Genomic DNA, 20,435 nt, shown 5'->3' on the forward strand with positions numbered 1-20,435 from the left:
GAGCGTGCAGGGCTCCAGCAGCGGGGGTGACCAGCTTCATGGCAAGCAGTCAGGAGCATGCAGAGCTCCAGCAGCAGGGGGTTACTGGCTTCATGGCAAGTGGTCATGAGCGTGCAGAGCTCCAGCAGCAGGGGTTACTGGCTTCATGGCTCGGGTCTCACCAATCTGAACCGTCCTTCCCCGAATGGAAGTCTGGGGAGGTGCTCAAGGATCTGAGAACTAGGCAGGAATCCTTTGCCCATCGTAACCCTCAGAGACAGGGCAAATATTACGGATCTCAGGCCAGTGTGGCCCCAACAAGCTTCTGTCCCTTCCCCAACCCCTATGGGGTCACACTGCTGCAGGGCCACCTTCCTGCCCTGGAGCCTTCACCTCTGTGGGAAGTTGCAGGGGTGCTCAGAGGCCAGACCACTGCTAGACAGCGCCCGGGGCCCTGCCCGCTCTGCCGGGCAACATGATGCTGGGTACTCAGAAGAGAGGGAAGCAGGGGAGCAGCTGCAGGCAGCTTCTTACCATGTAGTACTTGTCCAGGCGCAGCCTGTCGATGCCCGTCCACTCGCGGTTCATGGTTTGCCAAAACGTCTGCAGGAACAGGTACTCTGGGAGAAAAAGGGCCTGGTGAGCGCCAGGAGACAGCCACTGCGGGACACAGGGGCGAGGGCGTGAGAAACCTGGTCAGGGCCACTGTGTGCAGCCCCTGGAGCTTCTCAGTCCGTGTGTGCTGAGCTGAGAAGCGGTGCTACATGTGGCTCAGAAACGGGCCTACTGGGGGCCTCAGAGCAAAAAGCAGCAACACACGTGAACTCCAGCCTCACTGTCTAGGGAGCAGGGGCAGTGTGAGCGCAGCAGCCAGCAGGAGGCGCTCTGCTCCCGAGTCCCCAACACCAAGTGGCTACTGGCACCTTCTGCCCCTGCAGAGCTGCCTCCCCACAGCGGGGCCAGACCACCTCGGGGGGCTCCCTCCCCACAGCGGGGCCAGACCACCTCGGGGTGCCGCCTCCCCACGGTGGGGACAGACCACCCCAGAGGGCTCCCTCCCCACCGTGGGGCCAGAACACCCCAGGGCGCCGCCTCCCCACGGCGGGGCCAGACCACCCCGCGGTGCAGCCGTAGCGGCGTAACCACACACAGGACATTCAGGACGCCTGCCCACCAGACTCACAAGCCCAGGCGAGCACAAAACCCTCCCGACGACAGACGGCACCTCTCCCCGCAGTCCCAGGGCTCCTGCACCTGCAAAGGTCCCATCAGGTGGTTTGGGAACGCGTGCGTCTGGCTTTCTGAATCTGCCACGTGTTACTGAGTGAACGCTTTGGAGCTGGTATTTTGCTGAGCACTGAATCTGCAAGCCCTTGGAAGGCAAAACTACAGCTACGAGTTACTCAAGCACAGTTCCCAGAGACCCCCTCAACTGAGCAGTTACTGTAACTACCTGGGCGCTCACCCTAACGTCCACTGCTCTGTCTACTTAACTGGACTGAAACCCACCTACGCAGTCAGGGCACCACCAGGCAATGCCCGCAACGCTCTGGGGCAGCGGTGCTGCTCAGCCTGGCTGCCCCCCCGGAAGAACACAGGGAGGGTCAAAATGCTGATGCCCAGGCCCTGCCCCGAGAGACTGATGTAACTGGACCAAGCTCTGGACCTCTGTATTTTTAAAGGATTCCAACAGGCAGGCAGGGTTGGGAACTACTGATCTCGTTGAGGAGCAAAAACAGAAGAGTTAGAAAAAAAAACAGAAAAATGAAGTGCAGGGACTGCACAACCATCAGGTTCCTGAAGTTCAGTCAACAAGCTTGGCAACATTATACTGGCTTTTCCTTCTCTTCTGAAAACGCAGGAGAGCGGCCCTTTAAGGCCTGTTAGACATCTGGTTACAGCTGAGTCTAGCTGGAGTCCCTGAGTTAACACACGTGTCACACTCACTGAGCACCCGAGGGTGCTGGCTGCAACCCTCACCCTTCTCTCTCTGCTCTCAGCCATGACAGCGCTAGGTGTCAGCACAGCAAACCTGTGTCTGGGAGTTTTGATCTCCAGCGGGCTGCCTTAACGAATGGGCGCCGACGTGGCAGAGTGTACTCACGTGCCTCTGCGGTCTGAAAGGCGTGGATAAGCTGGGAAATGGTCCTTCCTAGTTCCTCCTGTGCGGGAAACAACAGAAATCCCTCAGTCTGTGGAGAAACGTACTCTTACAACGACAGGGACAAATGAGCTCCCTGCACACCCACTCACCACAGAGACCAGGCTCCACTGGGTCGCTCAGCCCAGGGACACCTGAGTTTTGCAAGTTTCACCCCTTGCTGTGAACAGAATTCCCCAGTGAGCCACTGTGGTACCTGCCCTCACGACTGATGCTGTGCCCCAGACATAGAGGCTTGTGGGCAAGAAGGAGCAACAGTGAGCCTGGCAGCTCAGCCCCTGACCAGGAGCAGGAGGTCCCCAGAGCACCATGGACCACTCACAGCCTGACTGCCTGTGTCCCTGCGCCAAGCATCACTTGCCAAAGTGGAAGATTCTAGAGCCTCCCCCGAGTTACTAGTTTAGAAGGTATGGAATAAGGCCAAGAAATCTCCGTTTTAAATAAATACGCTCGTCACCCAGGTGATTTTGAAGCACAGGCAACAATTCATGCTTTGAGAAACACTGAATCAAAAAGCACAGCAAAAGCAATCCTTGTCTTTGAAGACAGGGCTTCTAGCCCTTTGGCTTCCAATATTTCAACGCTCAGCTTGTGACCCGGACAAACACAAAACACAAACAGCCTGTGTCTTCACCGGTCCCCTGACCTGCACGCCTACCGCCAGCTGCCGTGGTGCTCAACTCAGCAAGGACGTCAAAGTCCCAAGCAAGCGTCAGATCCACTCTAACCAAAGGCCCTGGGCCCCTCGGCCACAAAAGACAAAGCACTGAAGCTGTAAAACTTCAGCCAGTATCTGGCCACATTAAAATGAGGGTCAACCCCGTGTCCATCTGTCCCCGCACTGACACTCCTGCTCTGGAACGTCTTCCCCTACCTCCCAAACACTCACCTGGAGGAGCGGCTTGTCCTGCATCCACATGCAATAGAACAGTCCTTTCCACACCTTCAGCAGCTCGTCATGCGTGAAACCCCCTGCATCACAAACAGCGACATTCAGACTCAACGTGCCCAGCCTTTTAGTTCCAGGAAGTGTGGAAGCCGGGAAGCGTGGCCGCCTGAATTAGACCAGAGTCTTTTTGCTGTAAATGCCGCTGCAGAGCACAGAGCCTGCCCTTCCCGCTCAAGCAATCCTAACTCAGAACTGCTGAGCCTGGGGCTGCAGGGATTCCTCCAGGGAAAGGCCACTTCATTCATTCAGTGAACGCGTCCTGAGAATCAACAAGGCATCAGGCTCAGGACCCCATTCTGGAGAATCAAAAGTGAGTCAATCCGATAGTTGAGCTGGATTCATTAGTGCTAATTCGTCCAGCTTTACATTTAGTTTGTGCACTTGTCTGTGTTAGTATCTCAGATTTTAAAAGAAACCATTAACTCTTTCATTCAGGCCAGTAACGGAGGTAGATACATAAACTCACTCCTCTGACAAATATTTGCTGTTATTAGCCACCGTCCAGTTGGTTCTGACTCATGGCGACCCCACGCACATCAGAAAAAATGCTGCCCAGTCCTGCGTCATTCCCATGATTGGTTACGGATCGGACCATTGGGATTCACAGGGTTTTCACTGGCAGATTTTCAGAAGCAGATTGCCAGGCCTTTCTTCCTAGTCTGTCTAAGTCTGGAAGCTCCACTGAAAACTGTTCAGTATTGCAGCAACACCCAAGCCTCCACCGACAGATGGGTGGTGGCCACACTGAAAACTGTTCAGTATCGCAACACCCAAGCCTCTACTGATAGATGGGTGGTGGCCGCACATCAAATGAGGTGCCTTGAGGTGCACTAACTAGGAATCGAATCTGAGTCTCCTGCACGGAAAGTGTGAATTTTACCAGTGAACCACCACTGCCCCCTACAAACATTTAGGGGCCCTATAACGTGGCCTGGTGGCACGGTGGTTAAGTGCTTGGCTGCTAACCGAAAGGTCAGTGGTTCAAAGCCACCAGCCGTTCTGTGGGAGAAAGATGTGGCAGTCTTCTGCTTCTGTAAATATTACAGCCTAGGAAACACTACGGGGCAGTTCTGCTCTGTCCTACAGGCTTACTGTGAGTGGGAATCGACTCCACGGCAACGGGGTGGGTCCAGCTGATGCTCAACTGCTGGTCTGCGACCACACTTGAGAACCACCAGTACAGAGAATGGTCAACAAGAAGCACATCCTCTGCCCTCCTGGAGCACGAGTGAAAATCAGTCAGCAATCCAATAATTAAAGACACAGAAAACAAGGCTTTGAACAGCCTCCTTCTGGTTCCCAGGAAGTTAAACAGAAGAATCACCTGGGCATCTTATTAATATGTACATTCTGATTCAGCATATCTGGGGGTGGAAATGAAAATTCTCAGCAGGAAACTTGTTAGAAATGCAAATTCTCAGGGGTTCGAACCAGAAGAACAGGTTCAAAGCCCCGATAGAAAACCACAAACAGTAATGAATGCTTCTGTAAGGATGTCCAAACAGTTAACAGCCAAAGTATATGATCTGATGAAGGAGGGGATGGCTTCCCAAAGGATGGGAGGTCTGAGCTGGGAATCCTATTAGCTGGGGGGACAGAGAAGCTGGGTGCGGAGATCGCAGGCAGGGCCAAACAGTTGCCGCACCACGAGAAGAGCGCGTGCAGGGCCGAGCGTTCGCCGGGGTGAGTGGCAGGAGTCGGGAAGGGTGGAAGCAAGACCCGTCGGCCCCGCCACTTGAGGGACCACGCGGTTCGGAGGCTCCCCAACCCTGGCCGCCGCCGCCCCTCGCCAGGCACAGCCGCCCGCGCCCCGGCGGCGCCCCCTGCCCCGCCACCCCTACTGCCCCCGCATTGACCTGCGGCCCGCTGTGTCCTGGCCACGATGTATTTCCGGAGCTTCTTCACCGCCCGGTCGCGGGTCACCTTCTCGTTGCCCGCCAGGTGCTGCGCAAGCTGGATCTCCGGAGGGAGCTGCACGCGCGACACCATGGCGACCACGGCCGAGATCCCCCAGCACCCCACGCCGCGCGTACCGCTCCGACTGCGCTCGGGCGCGCGACGTGACGTCACAAGCCCGCGACGCGGCTCTGGCCGCACGCCAGCGCCGCGCTGTGGCCGGCTCCGCAACTACAGCGCTGCGCGGAGTCCCGCCAGGGAGCCCTTTCCAGACCCTGAGAAGGATTGATTGAACAGCTTGTCTAGACTCTGTGGGAGGTGGCTGTTACAACAGATACTTACTCTGAAGCTGTCTAATTAAAGGGAAATAATTAAGCATTTACCCTGCCTTTTAGTAGAATCCGTGGTTCATTCCAGCTGTTGAAGGAAAGCTTTACCAAAGAATGCCAGCTACTACATGTGGTTGATAGTTATGAGTAGCCCCCAACTCATGGCGACCCCATACACAATGGAACTAAACTCTGCCCAGTTCTGTGCCATCCCCATGATCAGTTACGGATCGGAGAGCCGTGATCCATAGGGTTTTCATCGGCTGGCTTTTGGGAGTAGATCACCAGGCCTTTCTTCCTAGTGTGTTTTAGTCTGGAAGCTCCACTGAAACCTGTTCAGCATCATAGCAAAATGCAAGCCTCCACTGACAGATGGGTGGTGGCTGTACCTGAGGTGCACTGGCCAGGAATCGAGTCTGGGTCTCTGTCTCAGTTATCCAGTGCTGCTAGAACAGAAATACCACAAGTGCATAGCTTTAACAAAGAGAAATTTATCCTCTCATGGTCTAGGAGGCTAGAAATCCATATTCAGGGCACCAGCTCCAGGGGAAGGGTTTCTCTTGCTGTCAGCTCTGGGGGAAGGTCCTTGTCATCAATCTTCCCCAGACAAGGAGCCTCTCAGCGCAGGGACCCCGGGTCCAAAGGATGTGCTATGCTCTTGGTGCTTCTTTCTTGGTGGTATGAGGTCCCCGTCTCTCTGCTCGCTTCTCTCGTTTATATCTCAAAAGACAAAATCTAATCTTGTAGATTGAGTCCTCTCTCATTAACATAACTGCCTCTAATCCAGCTTCATTAACATCACAGAGGCAGGACTTACAACACTTAGGAAAATCACATCAGACGACAAAATGGTGGACAATCACACAATACTGGGAATCATGGCCTAGTCAAGTTGACAAGATATTTTTTGGAGACATAATTCAATCCATGACAGTCTCCTACATGGAAGGCAAGAATTCTACCACTGAACCACCAAGGAATGATAGAATTAGAGAAAGACCGTTTTGCCACCCTCAATGAAGTCTCTGATGCAGGAAAAGATCATCAGTAAATGCATAAACAAGGAGAATGGTTGTTGGAGAACAGGATATTTGTGTGAAAGGGGAGAAGCGTACTTTACAGTGGAGAGATCCAGCAGTCAGCTCCTTTCATGGATTGAACTGTGTCCCCCCAAAATATCTGTCAACTTGGCTAGGTCATGATTCCCCGTATTGTATGATTGTCTACCATTTTGTCGTCTGATGTGATTTCCCTATGTGTTGTAAATGCTATCACTATGATGTAATACGGTGGATTAATGGCAGTTATGTTGATGAGGTCTACAAGATTAGGTAGTGTCTTAAGTCAATCTCTTTTGAGATATAAAAGAGAGAAGCGAGCAGAGAGACAGGGGGACCTCATACCACCAAGAAAGCAGCGCCAGGAGCAGAGCGTGTCCTTTGGACCTGAGGTTCCTGCACTGAGATGCTCCCAGACCAGGGAAGACTGATGACAAGGACCTTCCCCCAGAGCCAACAGACAGAGAAAGCCTTCCCCTGGAGCCGGCGCCCTGAATTCGGACTTCTAGCCCACTGGACTGTGAAGAAATAAACTTCTCTTTGTTAAAGCCATCCACTGTGGTATTTCTGTTACAGCAGCACTGGATGACTAAGACAGCCCCTGAACCAGCAGTCATGCTAAGCATCACCAGTCGCAGACACCCTGACCTTAGATGCTTTTGGTGTGATGTAATAGCAACGTCACAGCATCACCTGTGAGGCCTTCTAGCCGAAACATTTAACTTAAATTCAAGCAAGCTTTTAGGTCTACATTCATATTCTCAGGAAATAGAGGAAGGCGTTAAATTACGTACATGAAAACAATCATAAGTCCAGACTGTAGGACATTCGCAACACCACGCTTACGGACTGAATTACCCACCTAACAACCTGTTGAAGTCCTAGCTTCTGTACCTGTGAACATGACTTTGTTTGGAAATAGAGTCTTTGAAGATGTCAGTTAACATGAAGCCATATTGGAATAGGGTGGGTCCTAAGCGTATATGGCTACATCAAACCAAAACCAAGCTCTTGGTGACCCTATGTGTTTCAGCGTAGAACAGCACTCCAGAAGGTCATGGCTGTGAACTTTCAGAAGCAGTTTACCAGGCCTTTCTTCCAAGGCACCCCTGGGTGGGTTCAAACCACCAACCTTTTGGTTAGTAGCCCAGCGCTTAACTGTCTGTACCACCCAGAGATCCCATTTATGGCTAGTGTCCTGTAAAACAGGAGAAGAGACACAGAGGGAAAACTACCACATGGCCTTGGAGTTTTGCTGTAGCTGCAAACTGAGGAAGACCTGGAGCCTCCAGAAGCTGGAAGAGGCAAGGCAGGATTCTCCCCTAAAGACTTGGAAGAAAGCGTGGCCCTGCCAATACTCTGAATGTGAACTTCTAGCCTCCAGAACTGTGAAAGAAGAAATTTCTGTTCTTATAAGCCACATGGTTTGTGGTATTTTCTTACGGCAGCCCTAGGAAACTAATATGACTACTGTCCTGACCTCTTCAAAAAGTTAACATCATGAATGAATGAATGAGTAAAGGAGGGGAGAATGCAATATATATAAATTCTGATTGGACGCTGGTTCCAAATATATATATACACACACACATATATATAAGTCATTTTGTAGACACTTGGGAAAATTTGCACATAGATGTTAGATGATGGTATGGATTGAACTGTGTCCCCCAAAAATGTGTGTCAACTTGGCTAGGCCATGATTCCCCGTATTGTGTGATTGTCCACCATTTTGTCATCTGATGTGATTGTCCTATGTGTTGTAAATCCTACTTCTATGATGTTAATGAAGTAGGATTACAGGCAGTTTTGTTAATGAGGCAGGACTCAATCTACAAGATTAGGTTGTATCTTGAGTCAATCTCTTTTGAGACATAAACGAGAGAAGCGAGCAGAGAGACAGGGGTACCTCATGCCATTAAGAATGAAGGACCTGGAGGGGAGCGCATCCTTTGGAGCCAGGGTCCCTGTGCTGAGAAGCTCCTAGACCAGGGGAAGACTGATGACAAGGACCTTTCCCCAGAACTGACAGAGAGAGAGAGAGACTTCTCCTGGAGCTGGCACCCTGAATTTGGACTTTTAGCCCCCTACATTGTGAGAGAATAAACTGCTGTTTGTTAAAGTCAACCACTTGTGGTATTTGTTGTAGTAACACTAGTTAACTAGGAATTTGGTACCAGGAGAGTGGGGTGCTGTTCTGACAGATACCTAAAATGTGGAAGTGGTTGTGAAACTGAGAATGGGTAGAGGCTGGAAGAGTTTTAAATTGTCTAACAGCAAAAGCCTGGATTGCCTTGAAGAGACTGTTGTGGAATTATGGACATCAAAGACAATTCTGGTGAGGACTCAGAAGGAAGTGAGGGGAGCTGTTAAACACTGGAGACAGCATAGATGGTGAGGAACAGCAGCAGGGAATTGGCACCAGTAGAACCAGGAGACCGACCCACAGAGCCAGAGAGCTGAGTGCCTTTGGCAGGAGGCTTCCTGGCAGAATGCGGTGCCTCTGGGCACTTACCGGTAGAGCTAGTCTTGCCAACCCACGAAGCGAGAGACCTGAGTGCCTTCTGGCCAAAGTTTGCTGGTGGAGTGGGGTGCCTCCAGGCACTTATCGGTGGAACTAAAGAGCTTTGGAACGCTTGCCCCAGCAGGGCAGATGCAGGTGGCTAGGCCCAAGGGGCTGAGAGGCCAAGGAACGAGGAAGCAGAAGCTGAAGAGACAAGGAACACAGGAAGCAGAGCTGCCTCAGTCTCAGAGGGTAGGACCACAACCTCCGGATCTCAAAGGGTGGAGCCATGGCCTCCTAGGTTTCAAAGAGTCAGATCTTCACTAACTCAGTTCCGGAGTGTGGGGCTGCCGCTCACAAGTGCCAGTGGGATGGGGCTGGATCCACTGCCCAAAGCTGAGGAGGGGGAGCTGTCATGCCCAAGGGGCAGAAGAATGGGGCCTGCCAGGGCCGACGGGGTAGGGTCACCACTCAGATGGGCTAGGAGAACGGGGCCGCCCAAAGTCAAGGGAGCAGAGTTGCCATTCCAGTGGGCCTGGAAGATGGAACTGAAGCCCAGGGCCGAGGAGTCTCCATTCAGAATCTGGAGGGTATGGCCAACACCCAGAGTCTGGAGGGCATGGCTATTGTCTCAGAGAACAGAAGATTATGTTCAAGCCTTGAGAGCTAATGTAATGTGTTCTGCTGACTTGCTTGGCCTAGTATCCCTTCTTTCCATCCAATCTCTCCCATTTGTAATGGAAATGTCTAACTTGTGCCTGTTCCACCATTGTACCTTGGAAGCAGATAGCTTGTATTCTAGATTTCACAGATGAAGAGGAATTTTTGGATTTTGGACTTGGAGTTGATTTAAGACTTTTGCTATGATATGATGGGGTGAATGTGTTTTACATGTGGCAAGGACATGAAATTTGGGGGACCAAAGGGTGGAGAGTTATTGATTGAATTGTGCCCCCCCCAAAAAAATGTGTGTCAACTTGGCTAGGCCATGATTCCCTGTATTGTGTGATTGTCCACCATTTTGTCATCTGATGTGATTTTCCTATATGTGATAAATCTTACCTCTATGATGTTAATGAAGCAGGATTAGAGGCAGTTTTGTTAATAAGGCAGGACTCAATCTACAAGATTAGGTTGTACCTTGAGTCAATCTCTTTTGAGATATAAACGAGAGAAGCGAGCAGAGAGACAGGGGTACATCATGCCACCAAGAATGAAGAACCAGGAGGAGAGCATGTCCTTTGCACCTGGAGTCCCTGTGCTGAGAAGCTCCTAGACCGGGGGAAGATTGATGACAAAGAACTTTCCTCAGAGCCAACAGAGAGAGAAAGCCTTCTCCTCTAGTTGGCACCCTGAATTCGGACTTCTAGCCTCCTACATTGTGAGAGAATAGACTGCTGTTTGTCAGAGCCAACCACTTGTGGTATTTCTGTTATAGCAACAATAGATGATGAAGACAGGTGATATTCCAGAACGTTTATCTTCTTAGGTGTGGAAAGGGTGTTGTTTATGTAGAAGAGGGAGGCAGCAAGCTTTTTCTATAAAGGGCCATGTGTTGGGATCAGCCCAGTTTCCATGATTCACTAGGACTCACAGGACCCAGCATGTAGCTGTACTCATGGCTACGATTGATTACAGTGAAAGGACACAGAGCAAAGTCAGTGTGGCGCAGTGAATTACTAAATGTGCCCCTTCTACCCATAGTCTTTGTGACTCCCACACAGTGATTGGGTGGAACCATGCAAATAAGGTGTATGAAACCCTAGCAAGGTGCGGTGGTTGGTGGTGTGTTGGCTTGGCCATGGCAGCCATGATTCCCAGTACTGAGTGGCTGTTCTCCGTTTTGTGATCTGACGTAATTATCCTAATTATCCTCCATTTTATGTGTTGTAAATCCTGACCTCTATACGTTAATGGGAGCCCTGGTGGCGTAGTGGTTAAGAGCTTGGTTGCTAAATAAAGGTCCGCAGTTCAAACCCACCAGCCGCTCCTTGGAAACCCTATGGGGCAGTTCTACACTGCCCTGTACGGTTGCTATGAGTCAGAACCAGCTCGATGGCACCTAACAATAACAACATATGTTAATGAGGCTGGATTACTGTGGGATATATCTTGAGTCACAGCCTTGCAGGAAGGTGGGACTCAAAACCCACCCTCAACCAAGTCATGCCCTTCCCTGGGCTGTGGCCTGCATCCAATGTATAGATGTGGGTGCTCTGGTAGGGGCTCCTCTGCATCTGGATTCTGCATTCAGCTCGTCATTGTCTGATCTCTGGTTCTTGGACTTGAGCCAGTGGCCTGCTGTCTGATTCTGGGATTCACGAGCTTCCACAACCCCATGGGCCAGCAGCCCATCATCTGACCTGAATCGTCAGCTTCCACAGCCTTGTGAGCCAGCAGTCTGTCATCTGGCCTGCTGATTGGGGTTCATCAACCCCTGCAGCCACATGAGTCAGGAGAAGCCTATGCCTGACCCATGGATTTGGGACTTGCCAGCCTCCACAATCCCATGAGCCACTTCCTTGATATAGTTCGTGAGTTCAGAGATGTTGCAGCAAATTATGGAAACCAAAAACAGGAGAGAGAGAGTACTGAGGGGAGGACAAGTAGTTGGTGTTAGAGATGACAGAGTGGTACAGCAGTTTGGAAAAGTTGGATGTTTGGGACATCTTTAACCTCTGCCTCATAGGGACCAGCTTTGTGCTGGTCCTTATAACATAAATTATTTATTTAGTCAGTGTGATGATTAAGATTGTGTGTTAACTTGGCTGGGCCATAATTCTCAGTGTTTATATGTGATCACTCCCATGATTGAATCTGCTGTGAGTAGCCAACCAGATGAAAGAGAGTTTCCTTGGAGGTGTTGCCTGCATCTGAACATGAGCAGACGTTCTGGCTTTTTGCTCGCTCTGGATCCTGCGGCTGCCTCCTGTTCATCTGACCTCCAGTTCTTGGGACTTGAGCTAGCAGCTTACCTGTCGATCTTGGGATTCATCAATCTTCACAGTCTGTGAGCAAGAGTCCTGCTCCCCAACCTGCTGATTTTGGGTTCACCAGCCCCTACAGCTATGTGAATCAGGAGAAACCTTGTGGTCTTGCCTGTTGATCTTGGAACTTTTCGACCTTCACAGCCTGTGAGCGGGAGCCCTGCTCTCCGACCTGCCGATCTTGGGCTCGCCAGCTTCTGCGGCTGTGTCAATTGGGAGAGGCCTCTACCCTGATCCATGGACTTGGGACGTTCTAGCCTCTACAATTGCGTGAGCTGTTTCCTTGATATAAATCTATATATATATACATTTATATGCTTTACTGGTTTTGCTTCTCTAGAGAACCCAGCTTAAGACAGTCAGCAAAGGGCAAAGGCACACCAGATGAAGCCTGGGGGATACCAGGCACAAGCTTCCAGAGTCCTCTCCCAGTGGAGTCACACAGGACACACTGAATTCCTGCAGCAATGAGTTGTGACAACATGTGTGAAATAGTGCCGACAGGGAAGTTCATGAGAGACTCAGTGCCCAGGGTTTTCACTGGGGGCTGGTCACGTAGGCACCCTGTGCCTGGCACGTACCAAAATTCCAGACTCGCAGAAGGAAAGCAGGTGTTCAGCATAAACCACCCCGTTGGTACACACAGCTGGTAAGTTAATAAATGCTTACTTGTTTAAACGCTTTGTCTTTCTTTCTCCTCTTACTCAATGGATTTCTCTGGCTAGAATTTAATTAGCAACACCTTCTGATGATGAAATTTTTGCATGATGAAAACACACTCAATGGACTGGCACAGGGAACAAGCCTATGAATCATTTATCTAGAGTGTTCAACGCAGAAGAGGCACAACAAACGAACAACCAAAAAAAAACCCAAAAAACTGGATTGTCTTGCTCGGGCACAAAGGATGACGAGACAAGGCAAAAAGAAACCGGGGCATCCGCTTCATCGGCAAAAACCAGAGATTTCACAAATGAGATCTCCAAAATAGTTTACATTTAGAATTCTGAATACAAATTTCAAATTTAAATGATATTCGAGAGTCCTCGAGGTGGGCCTGGGGAGACGGGATATTTGATCTTTTCTCTCGTCTTCAGTAAGATGGAAGACTGTTGAGTTGGAGGTAAACGTCAGTATTTTCCAGCGCCTCTGGATAGAAAAAATAATACTAATAACAGCCAAGATTTATATTAGTATACTCATAATAGACAGTAATAGTACTAACAGCTCACCCCAGAGTTCGGACGCTGCTCAAGCATTTTACACTGATTAGCTCATTTAGTCCTTAAAAAACCCTTGGAATTAAGTTATTAGTTGTCCCCAGAGAGCAGCATAGAGAGGTTCAGCAATTAGTCCAAAGCCACACAGCTGGTAAGAGGCGAGGCTCTTACCCTCCATTGCACCAGCTTAAAAACATCAAGACCTGCAGCAACAAGGCAGCTTGGACTTCATTAAGCAGGCGTGAAAGACTAAATACGCAAACACACAACAGCGGACCGTACATGACCGGAGAACTCTGATCCATGACCTTGGCAGCCCAAAATGGTCCGGATCGGTCAGTGACTGCCAGCTCCCTATTTCTGCTGTCCCCACTTCCAACTCAGGATCAACCAAACCGAAATAAAACCAAACCCATTGCTGTCAAGTCGATTCCAACTCATACCGACTCTACAAGACAGAGTAGAACTGCCCCATAGGGTTTCCAGTGAGCGGCTGGTGGATTTGAACTGCCGACCGTTTGATTATCAGCCAAGCTCTTAACCACTGCACCGGCAGAGCTCCAGAATCAACCAGAGAAAGCCAAACATGGGCCCAACCACACAGGACACTCCATTCGCTTCGTTTGTCCACCTCTAGCTTTCCCACACCAACTACCTCCATCAGGGTACACCTAAGCCTCCTCTTCTTTCCTCTACTGTGTAAAGTTTCCCCACGCCCCCGCCTGCCTCTGAGTCTTTGCCAAACTCAAGCGATGGTGACTGACTTCCTTGCTACAGCAACTCTGAATACATAGCCGGCTTGTTCCCATTCGGGAGGTGTCTTTACTCATTTCCACAGGTGTCACCTCCTGTTTGTAAACTCTGGGCACCTGCAGACCCACTCAGACACAAGGTGGCATCTTTAGGTCAAAACTTCTGCAAGACAAGGAGCCAAATCTGGCAACTGCAGGATGGGAAAAAGCAACAGAATGGCCTTCCTTTCCCTCCTTACAAAGCCTTTATTATTTTCTCTACTTAGAGCAGTTTTCCATTTGTGCGGGGTCAAATCGGTCATTCATTCAGCAGTCATTCGAGCATCTCCCTCCTCTGCCCCGGGACTCTAACCCCTCCCGAAGTTCCAGGTAGGGCTCTGCCCTGACAGGTAGACAAAGGCCCATCGCCCACACACACCTGTTCATGCCCTGAGGCCCTGCCTGGCCCCTGAGAGGCAGAACCGTCATGGGAGCTGCCCAGTTCCCAGTGAGGTGCCGGGCATAAAGGCGTAGCCCTGGAGGAGGCACGGAGGGGAGAGTTTGGGACTTTCCTAAAGGCCGTCATGTCGCAAGGCTCCTAACACAAGCCTCATCCCCGCCCCAAACAAGGAGAGGGACCCATCCCTTCTCCAGCTGGTTGAGTCTAATCTAAATGCTTAATCCCAATCCTGCCAGAACGAAGCCCTTTTCTGGTGCGCCCTGAGCTGCCTCATGTCCCCCACCCAGCCATCTCCTAAACCTCAGGGGACCCCTTTGCGCCTCCTGTCCATCCACTTGCGTCTTTGCTCTGTGTGTCCCCGCGTGCTGGCCCTCGAGGAGCCGGTCTGTTTGCAATGTCCACCGCGGCCGACACATGGGGTGGGCACAGGGGGGCCACTGGGTCAGGCCTTGCAAACGGAGGGCCCCAACCGGGCGGGGTAAGGGGGGACGCTGGGGCCGCAGGCGGGCCGGTGCCTCACGACCCTCGCCGGGGAGCAGCCCTCAGGCAGCCCCGTCCCCGGTTCCTCCAGGCTCCCTCAGCCCTTGGCAGCTCTCAGGGCTGTCTTCCCGGATCTTCTCGGTCATCCCAGAGCCCGCCGCTCACCCCGGCACGCACCGGGCTCAGGGTCAGGAGTCTCCAGGCTCCGGGAAGGTCCCCTCCACCCCCTGCCTCGGCCGCCACCCGGGGGGGGGGCCGACACCAAACCCCAAGTCGGGGGGACGCTCCCCTACAGAACGCGGGGCCCTTCGTCTGCAGACTGCGCCCGCAGGGGCGAGGCCGCCAAGCTCCTCTCCGTGCGCCCCTCTCATGCGCCCCAGTTCCTGACCGGCGGTAGCGACCTGGCAACCAAGCCCCCCGCCGTGCGCCTTGGTTCTGTCCGAGCCGCACGTGACACTAATCCCTGCGCGTCATGTGACCGCCGCCTACTTCTGGCCCGGAAGGTGGCAGCGCCGTGACCGCCGCCTACTTCTGGCCCGGAGGGTGGCAGCGCCGTGACCGCCGCCTACTGCTGGCCCGGAGGGTGGCAGCACCGTGACCGCCGCCTACTTCTGGCCCGGAGGGTGCCACCCAGCCCCGTGACCGCCGCCTACTTATAGCCCGGAAGGTGGCAGCGCTGTGTCCGTTCTGTCCGGCCCGCGGTATCCACCCGCTGTCTGCTCCGCGCCGATCGTCCCCAAGCTCGCTGCCGAGATGCTGTGTGGAGGGCCCTCTGCCACGAGGCCGGCCACCGCCGAGACCCAGGAGATCGCCGACCAGGTGAGGCCTGAGCCCCCGGCGACCCGGGAGCCAGGCCCTCCCCACCCTCGCTCGGAGAGGTCCCGGGTTTTGCTGATGGGGGCTGAGAGGGCGACTAACGGGGTGTACCTACTCCGAACATCATTCCAGACAGTCAGGGGCACACAAGCCCTCCCTAAAGGAGGACGCAGGAAGGGGGTCAGGGGACAGCGCGGAGTTTGCCTAGAAGTTCCGACTGCGATCGAGGCCGGAACCGGCGCGTTCGGCCGAGATGGTCCTTTCTGAAAAGCTGAGCAAAGGAGAGAAATGGGGAAGGGAAAAGGGAAGTGTTATGGGGAGGGTGCTCAAATTTATCTTCCCTGAATTACTTGGGGGGAACCAGCTCTAGGGACAGGAGGCTTCTCCGGGCACAGGCTGGACTGCAGCGAGAGCAAAGCTTGGCTGAAATCCTCAGCATCTGCTTGATTCTGCCATGCCTTTGTTTACTCGTGTGTAAAATGGGTCTAGCAGCAGCAGAGTCTGCCTCCAGATGTTGTGGTGAGGGTTAAATGAGTTGAGATGTATGAAGCTCTTAGTAAAAAAAACAAAAAACCAAACCCATTGCTGCCGAGTCGATTCCGACTCATAGCGACCCTATAGGACAGAGGAGAACTGCCCCATAGAGTTTCCAAGGAGCATCTGCTGGCTTATGAACTGCTGACCTTTTGGTTAGCAGCTGTAGCTCTTCACCACTACGCCACCAGGGTTTCCAAAGCACTTAGTATTACCCTTAAATCAGGTCTGCTCTATTTGCCATGCTATGTTAACAAAATTGATTCTTTCCACGCGCTGCTCAGTAAACCAAGAAACGTTCAGAGCACATCAAAGCGCCCAAGGAAGGGTAAACCAACTTCTTCCTCCTTTAACTTCCCTCCCCTGCACTGCTTCTTCATAAATTTTCTGGCATGTGGTCAGCCCAGCCCATGCTGTAGTTGCTCGGGTGGTTTTGACCCTCTGACAGCAAAGGGAACTGAGTCAGACCCATGAGACCTTTGAAAATAAGGGATTCGTCCACAACGCACAGGCAGGTGTGTGTAGCCACACCCGGCGGAGTATTTTTCACTCTTCCTCATAGCCAGTCCTCTAGCCTAGCTCTTCCTGACCAGCGTCCTCCCTTTCCAGGCTTAATAAACTTCTCATCCGTCACCGTCTTGCCAAGCAGCACACACTCTGAGTATGTGTAAGTTCTCGATGCAGCCAGGATAGAAGAGTTGCTGTCTCAAAGCAAACAACCAGCCGGTTGCTACTGAGTGGACGCCAACTCACGGAGACCCCACGTGCGTCCGAGGGGAACTGTGCTCCGTAGGGTTTTCAATGGCTGGGTTTTCTTCTGAGGCGCTTCTGGGTGGACTTGAACTGCCAACGTTTTGGTTAGCAGCCACTGGTGTTAACCGTTTGCACCACCCAGGGGCTTCTGCTGGCTCCTAGCGACCCTATGGGACAGAGTAGAGCTGCCCCATAGGGTTTCCAAGGCTGTAATCTTTACAGAAGCAGGCTGCCACATCTTTCTCCTGCGGAACGGCTGGTGGGTTCGAACTGCCAACTTTTGGTTAACAACCAGGGCTCCCTGCTGTCTCAAAACTTATTGAAACCCGTTGCCATCGAGTCAATTCTGACTCATAAGGACCCTATAGGACAGAGTAGAACTGCCCCATAGGGTTTCCAGGGAGCGGCTGGTGGATTTGAACTGCCAACCGTATGGTTAGCAGCTGAGCTGTTAACCACTGGGCCACCGGGCCTATTGCTATCTCAAAGGGGATCCTTAATTTGGTGTCTGTCACATAAAAGTGAGGTGTAAGTGGGCAGTAGTCATTGCTGTTGGGAGAAATTTCCGGGCAGGTATTACGGAAGTAATAGGAGAAGGTGGGGAGGAGAGAGGTGGGAGCATGTACCCAGCACGGGCCTTGTGCCCGACTTTATTGAATCCTTTCAGGAGCACTCAGTGTGAGTGTTACTGTCTCCCACCTGCAGATGGGGAGGGTGGAGGTCAGAGGAGCAGAGACCCACCAACTCTGAACTACCTCAGAGAGCAAACATCTTTAACAAGCGCATTGCCCTTGAGTCCCTGGGCCTCTTCCTGTGCCTCTGCCCCTCCCCACCCCTCCCCTGAGGGCTGTTACCAGCTTCCTCATTGACCCTCCATGCCTTCTACCACTCGCTTTTGCTGACTGGGAGCTGTCACCTCCCAGGCAGTGGCCAGCCGGGCACTCAGGGCCTCCACGTTCCTGCCTTCCAGCGTGCACCCCTCTTCCACCAGGTTCACTGTCGGTTCAAACAGGCAAAGAAAGAGGTGATCCCTCTTCTATCAGCCCTCCTGCCCCCCCGGGCCAGGGCGTTGGTGGTGCTCATCTGGGTGTTATTTGCCTGGGTGAGAACCACCGCTCCCTGCCGGCCTAGCCCAGTGCCTCACACAAAGGAGGTTGCTGTGGTGATGTGGTCAGGCTTTTGTTCAAGTGGTGACTCGGTTGCACGTAATACCAGGTGACTGCTCTTCTTTCCCATCTAACACTGTCCTTTCCAGCTTTTGCCTTTAAAACACTAATCCTCTAGTGACTAGTTACTTCACTCCTGTGCGAATCCGTGTACTGAGTGCCAGCAGTTAATCTAGACAGCAGCCAGGGCGTCTTTCAACTCAGTTAGATTCAAAACAAATTTTCTCTTTTCCTCTCCCATAAAGCTGCTCATTTGTTAAAAAAACAAGGACTCTGGAAAACAGAATTGAACCGAAGTACGTTACTGTTTTATACTTGGGTTAGGATCAGCCTTTGCCCAATGGCGCTGTAGCCTGAAGAAAAATCTGAAAGTGCTGGGAAAGCACCTTTCACCTGCAAAGTCATTGCTGGATCACTTACAACGCCACAAATTAGAAACAGCCTAAATGCCCACAGTAGGGATCATGGTTAATTAAGGCATACCCGTGACATGGGAGATTAGCCTTTATAAGTTCTATATAGCCTTTCAAATGAATTGTTTACAGCAGGTTAAGTGAAACAGACAAACCCCAGAAACCCAGGGTGTAAACTTGGCTACACCGTTGTAATGATAAAAATACAAAAACACGCCACTCCTAGAAAAGAAAGGGCAAATGATGTTCCAGAAAACTATCATCGAAGCTTTGGTAGAATTAATAAGAAACTTACACCTTTTTTTTTTTTTTTTTTTGGTACTTTATCACTAGAGCTGACGGTTATAAAGAAGAGTCGCGGGTGTAGAATATACGTAAAGGGTTTGACGTCAGGGATCAGTTTATAAAATTTAACACGAGAAATGAGCTCTGGGTGCGTATATACGTCCCTCCAGCAGAAGGGCAGCCGCAGAATGTTTCCGTTCTGTTCACCTCCCCTAGGTAAAGCCCCAGGTAGAAGAGAAAGAAAAGAAGAAGTTCCCCGTGTTTAAGGCTGTGGAGTTCAAGAGTCAGGTGGTCGCCGGGACAAACTACTTTATCAAGGTGGAGTGTCTTTATCGGGGGGCAGGGGGCGTGTCTGACTTGAAGTGGGTGCTTATTGGGGAGCAGTTTGGGAGACCCGGGGTGGCATGATCAGAGAGGTGCTTAGTGGGGGTCCTGTGGCAGCTCCAGGCTTCAGGGGGGTCATGGGTCCCTAAAGTGAATGTTTGCATGCTGAGGAGAAAGACTGGGTCTCTGAGGGTGAGCTGAGGACACCGGGCTGTGGTCACAGGCATCTGCCCTGCAGGGAGGCGGTCCATGGTGGTTGTCCTGAGGCCAGGGGGTTGCAGAGGACAGGACGGAGTGGCTTCCACGCGGTCCAGGGCAGTGCCCCCTCGCCTTCCCTGCCTGCCCAAGGTGGAGAGAGGAGGGAAGTCGGCCAAGGCTGTGCCTGCCCCCTCACTCCACTGTCTCTCCCCCTCCAGGTTCACGTGGGTGACGAGAACTTCCTGCACCTGCGAGTATTTCAGAGTCTCCCTCACGAACAGAGGCCTCCGGCCTTGGTGGACTACCAGACCGACAAGACGAGGCACGACGAGCTGGTGTACTTTTAATTCCTGGTTTGGAGCAGGTCCCTTTGTCCACGTGACCCGAACATGAAAACGATTCTGTCGTATGTGAGGGTGTACCGGGGACTAGAAAAGAAACATCTCGCCTTTCTGCTGCTTGGGGTGGGAGGGGGCGTCTGCAGCTTCTCTGTGTCTCTGTCCCTAATCGCTCATTGATCCAGTGAACAGTCATTGCTAATCAATAACCGGAACCAAATTCCTTTCAAAGAAGTCAAATACTATCTTTAAATACATCTTTTATAGTCTTTGCCAACTTCCGCCTTTGTTGGGTGTTCTGTCTTCATCCTAAACTGTGCTCACGGCCCGACTGTCACTGGGGAGCGGTGGTGTCCCCCCAGGCTGCTCCATGGCAGCAGGTCACCGTCAAGTATGCGCCCAGGAGGACTGGCTGCGTGGGGTCACCTCTGTGCGCTGGTGCAGGCCCATCCTCCCCTGCCCCTGGTCTCGGAGCTGGGTGGGTTACAGGACAGTGGGGCAGGCCCAGCCAGGGGTGTCTTGGGGCAAAGGTTGTGGAGACAGACTCGGGCTGAAGGGGGAAGGTCTCCCACTTCCCCTCCAGAACCGTCTCCCTCCCTCCCCACCCTGCTCTGTGCCGGCGCTGACCAATGTGGACAGATCCACGTCCTGCCCTCTGGCTTCCCCGCGGTCTGTGTGTCTGTCCCCAGCCCCTCCTTAGAAGAACCACTTCACTGTTCCTGTCAGGTAGTCCCCCCCACCGCCCCGCGACCCTTCTCCAGGTTCTGCTAACTCACTCACCCCGGATGGGAATGGCCCCCCACTCTTCAAGAGCCTGAGGACTGCCTGATCCCTGACTGTGTCCTTAAACCCTGC

At 52.2% G+C, this 20,435-nt stretch overlaps 2 protein-coding genes across 3 annotated transcripts in view; one reads left to right on the plus strand and one right to left on the minus strand.

The window, feature by feature from the left end:
• The window catches only part of RRP1 (ribosomal RNA processing 1), a 19,848-nt gene extending 10,843 nt beyond the window's left edge, over positions 1 to 9,005 (minus strand). The window contains exons 1-4 of one of the 2 annotated variants that reach the window (XM_023739079.1): positions 8,888 to 9,005; positions 3,030 to 3,112; positions 2,084 to 2,141; positions 514 to 599 (exon numbers count right to left, since the gene is read on the minus strand). In XM_023739079.1, coding sequence (XP_023594847.1) covers positions 514 to 599; positions 2,084 to 2,141; positions 3,030 to 3,059 — 174 coding nt within the window. In that variant the 5' untranslated portion in view covers positions 3,060 to 3,112; positions 8,888 to 9,005. Of the gene's footprint in view, positions 1 to 513; positions 600 to 2,083; positions 2,142 to 3,029; positions 3,113 to 4,945; positions 5,129 to 8,887 lie in introns of those variants that run through there. The other variant, XM_023739078.1, reaches the window with a different exon arrangement.
• A 6,377-nt stretch (positions 9,006 to 15,382) lies between these two features.
• Positions 15,383 to 19,857, plus strand: CSTB (cystatin B). Its single transcript, XM_004384800.2, has 3 exons — positions 15,383 to 15,572; positions 18,937 to 19,038; positions 19,461 to 19,857. The coding sequence occupies exons 1-3, from the start codon at positions 15,507 to 15,509 to the stop codon at positions 19,587 to 19,589; spliced, it is 297 nt and encodes a 98-aa protein (XP_004384857.1). The 5' UTR covers positions 15,383 to 15,506; the 3' UTR covers positions 19,590 to 19,857.
• The last annotated feature ends 578 nt before the right edge of the window (positions 19,858 to 20,435 follow it).

The sequence above is a fragment of the Trichechus manatus genome, unplaced genomic scaffold, assembly GCF_000243295.1.
Source record: "Trichechus manatus latirostris isolate Lorelei unplaced genomic scaffold, TriManLat1.0 scaffold00128, whole genome shotgun sequence".
In the NCBI taxonomy this organism is placed as follows: Eukaryota; Metazoa; Chordata; class Mammalia; order Sirenia; family Trichechidae; genus Trichechus; species Trichechus manatus.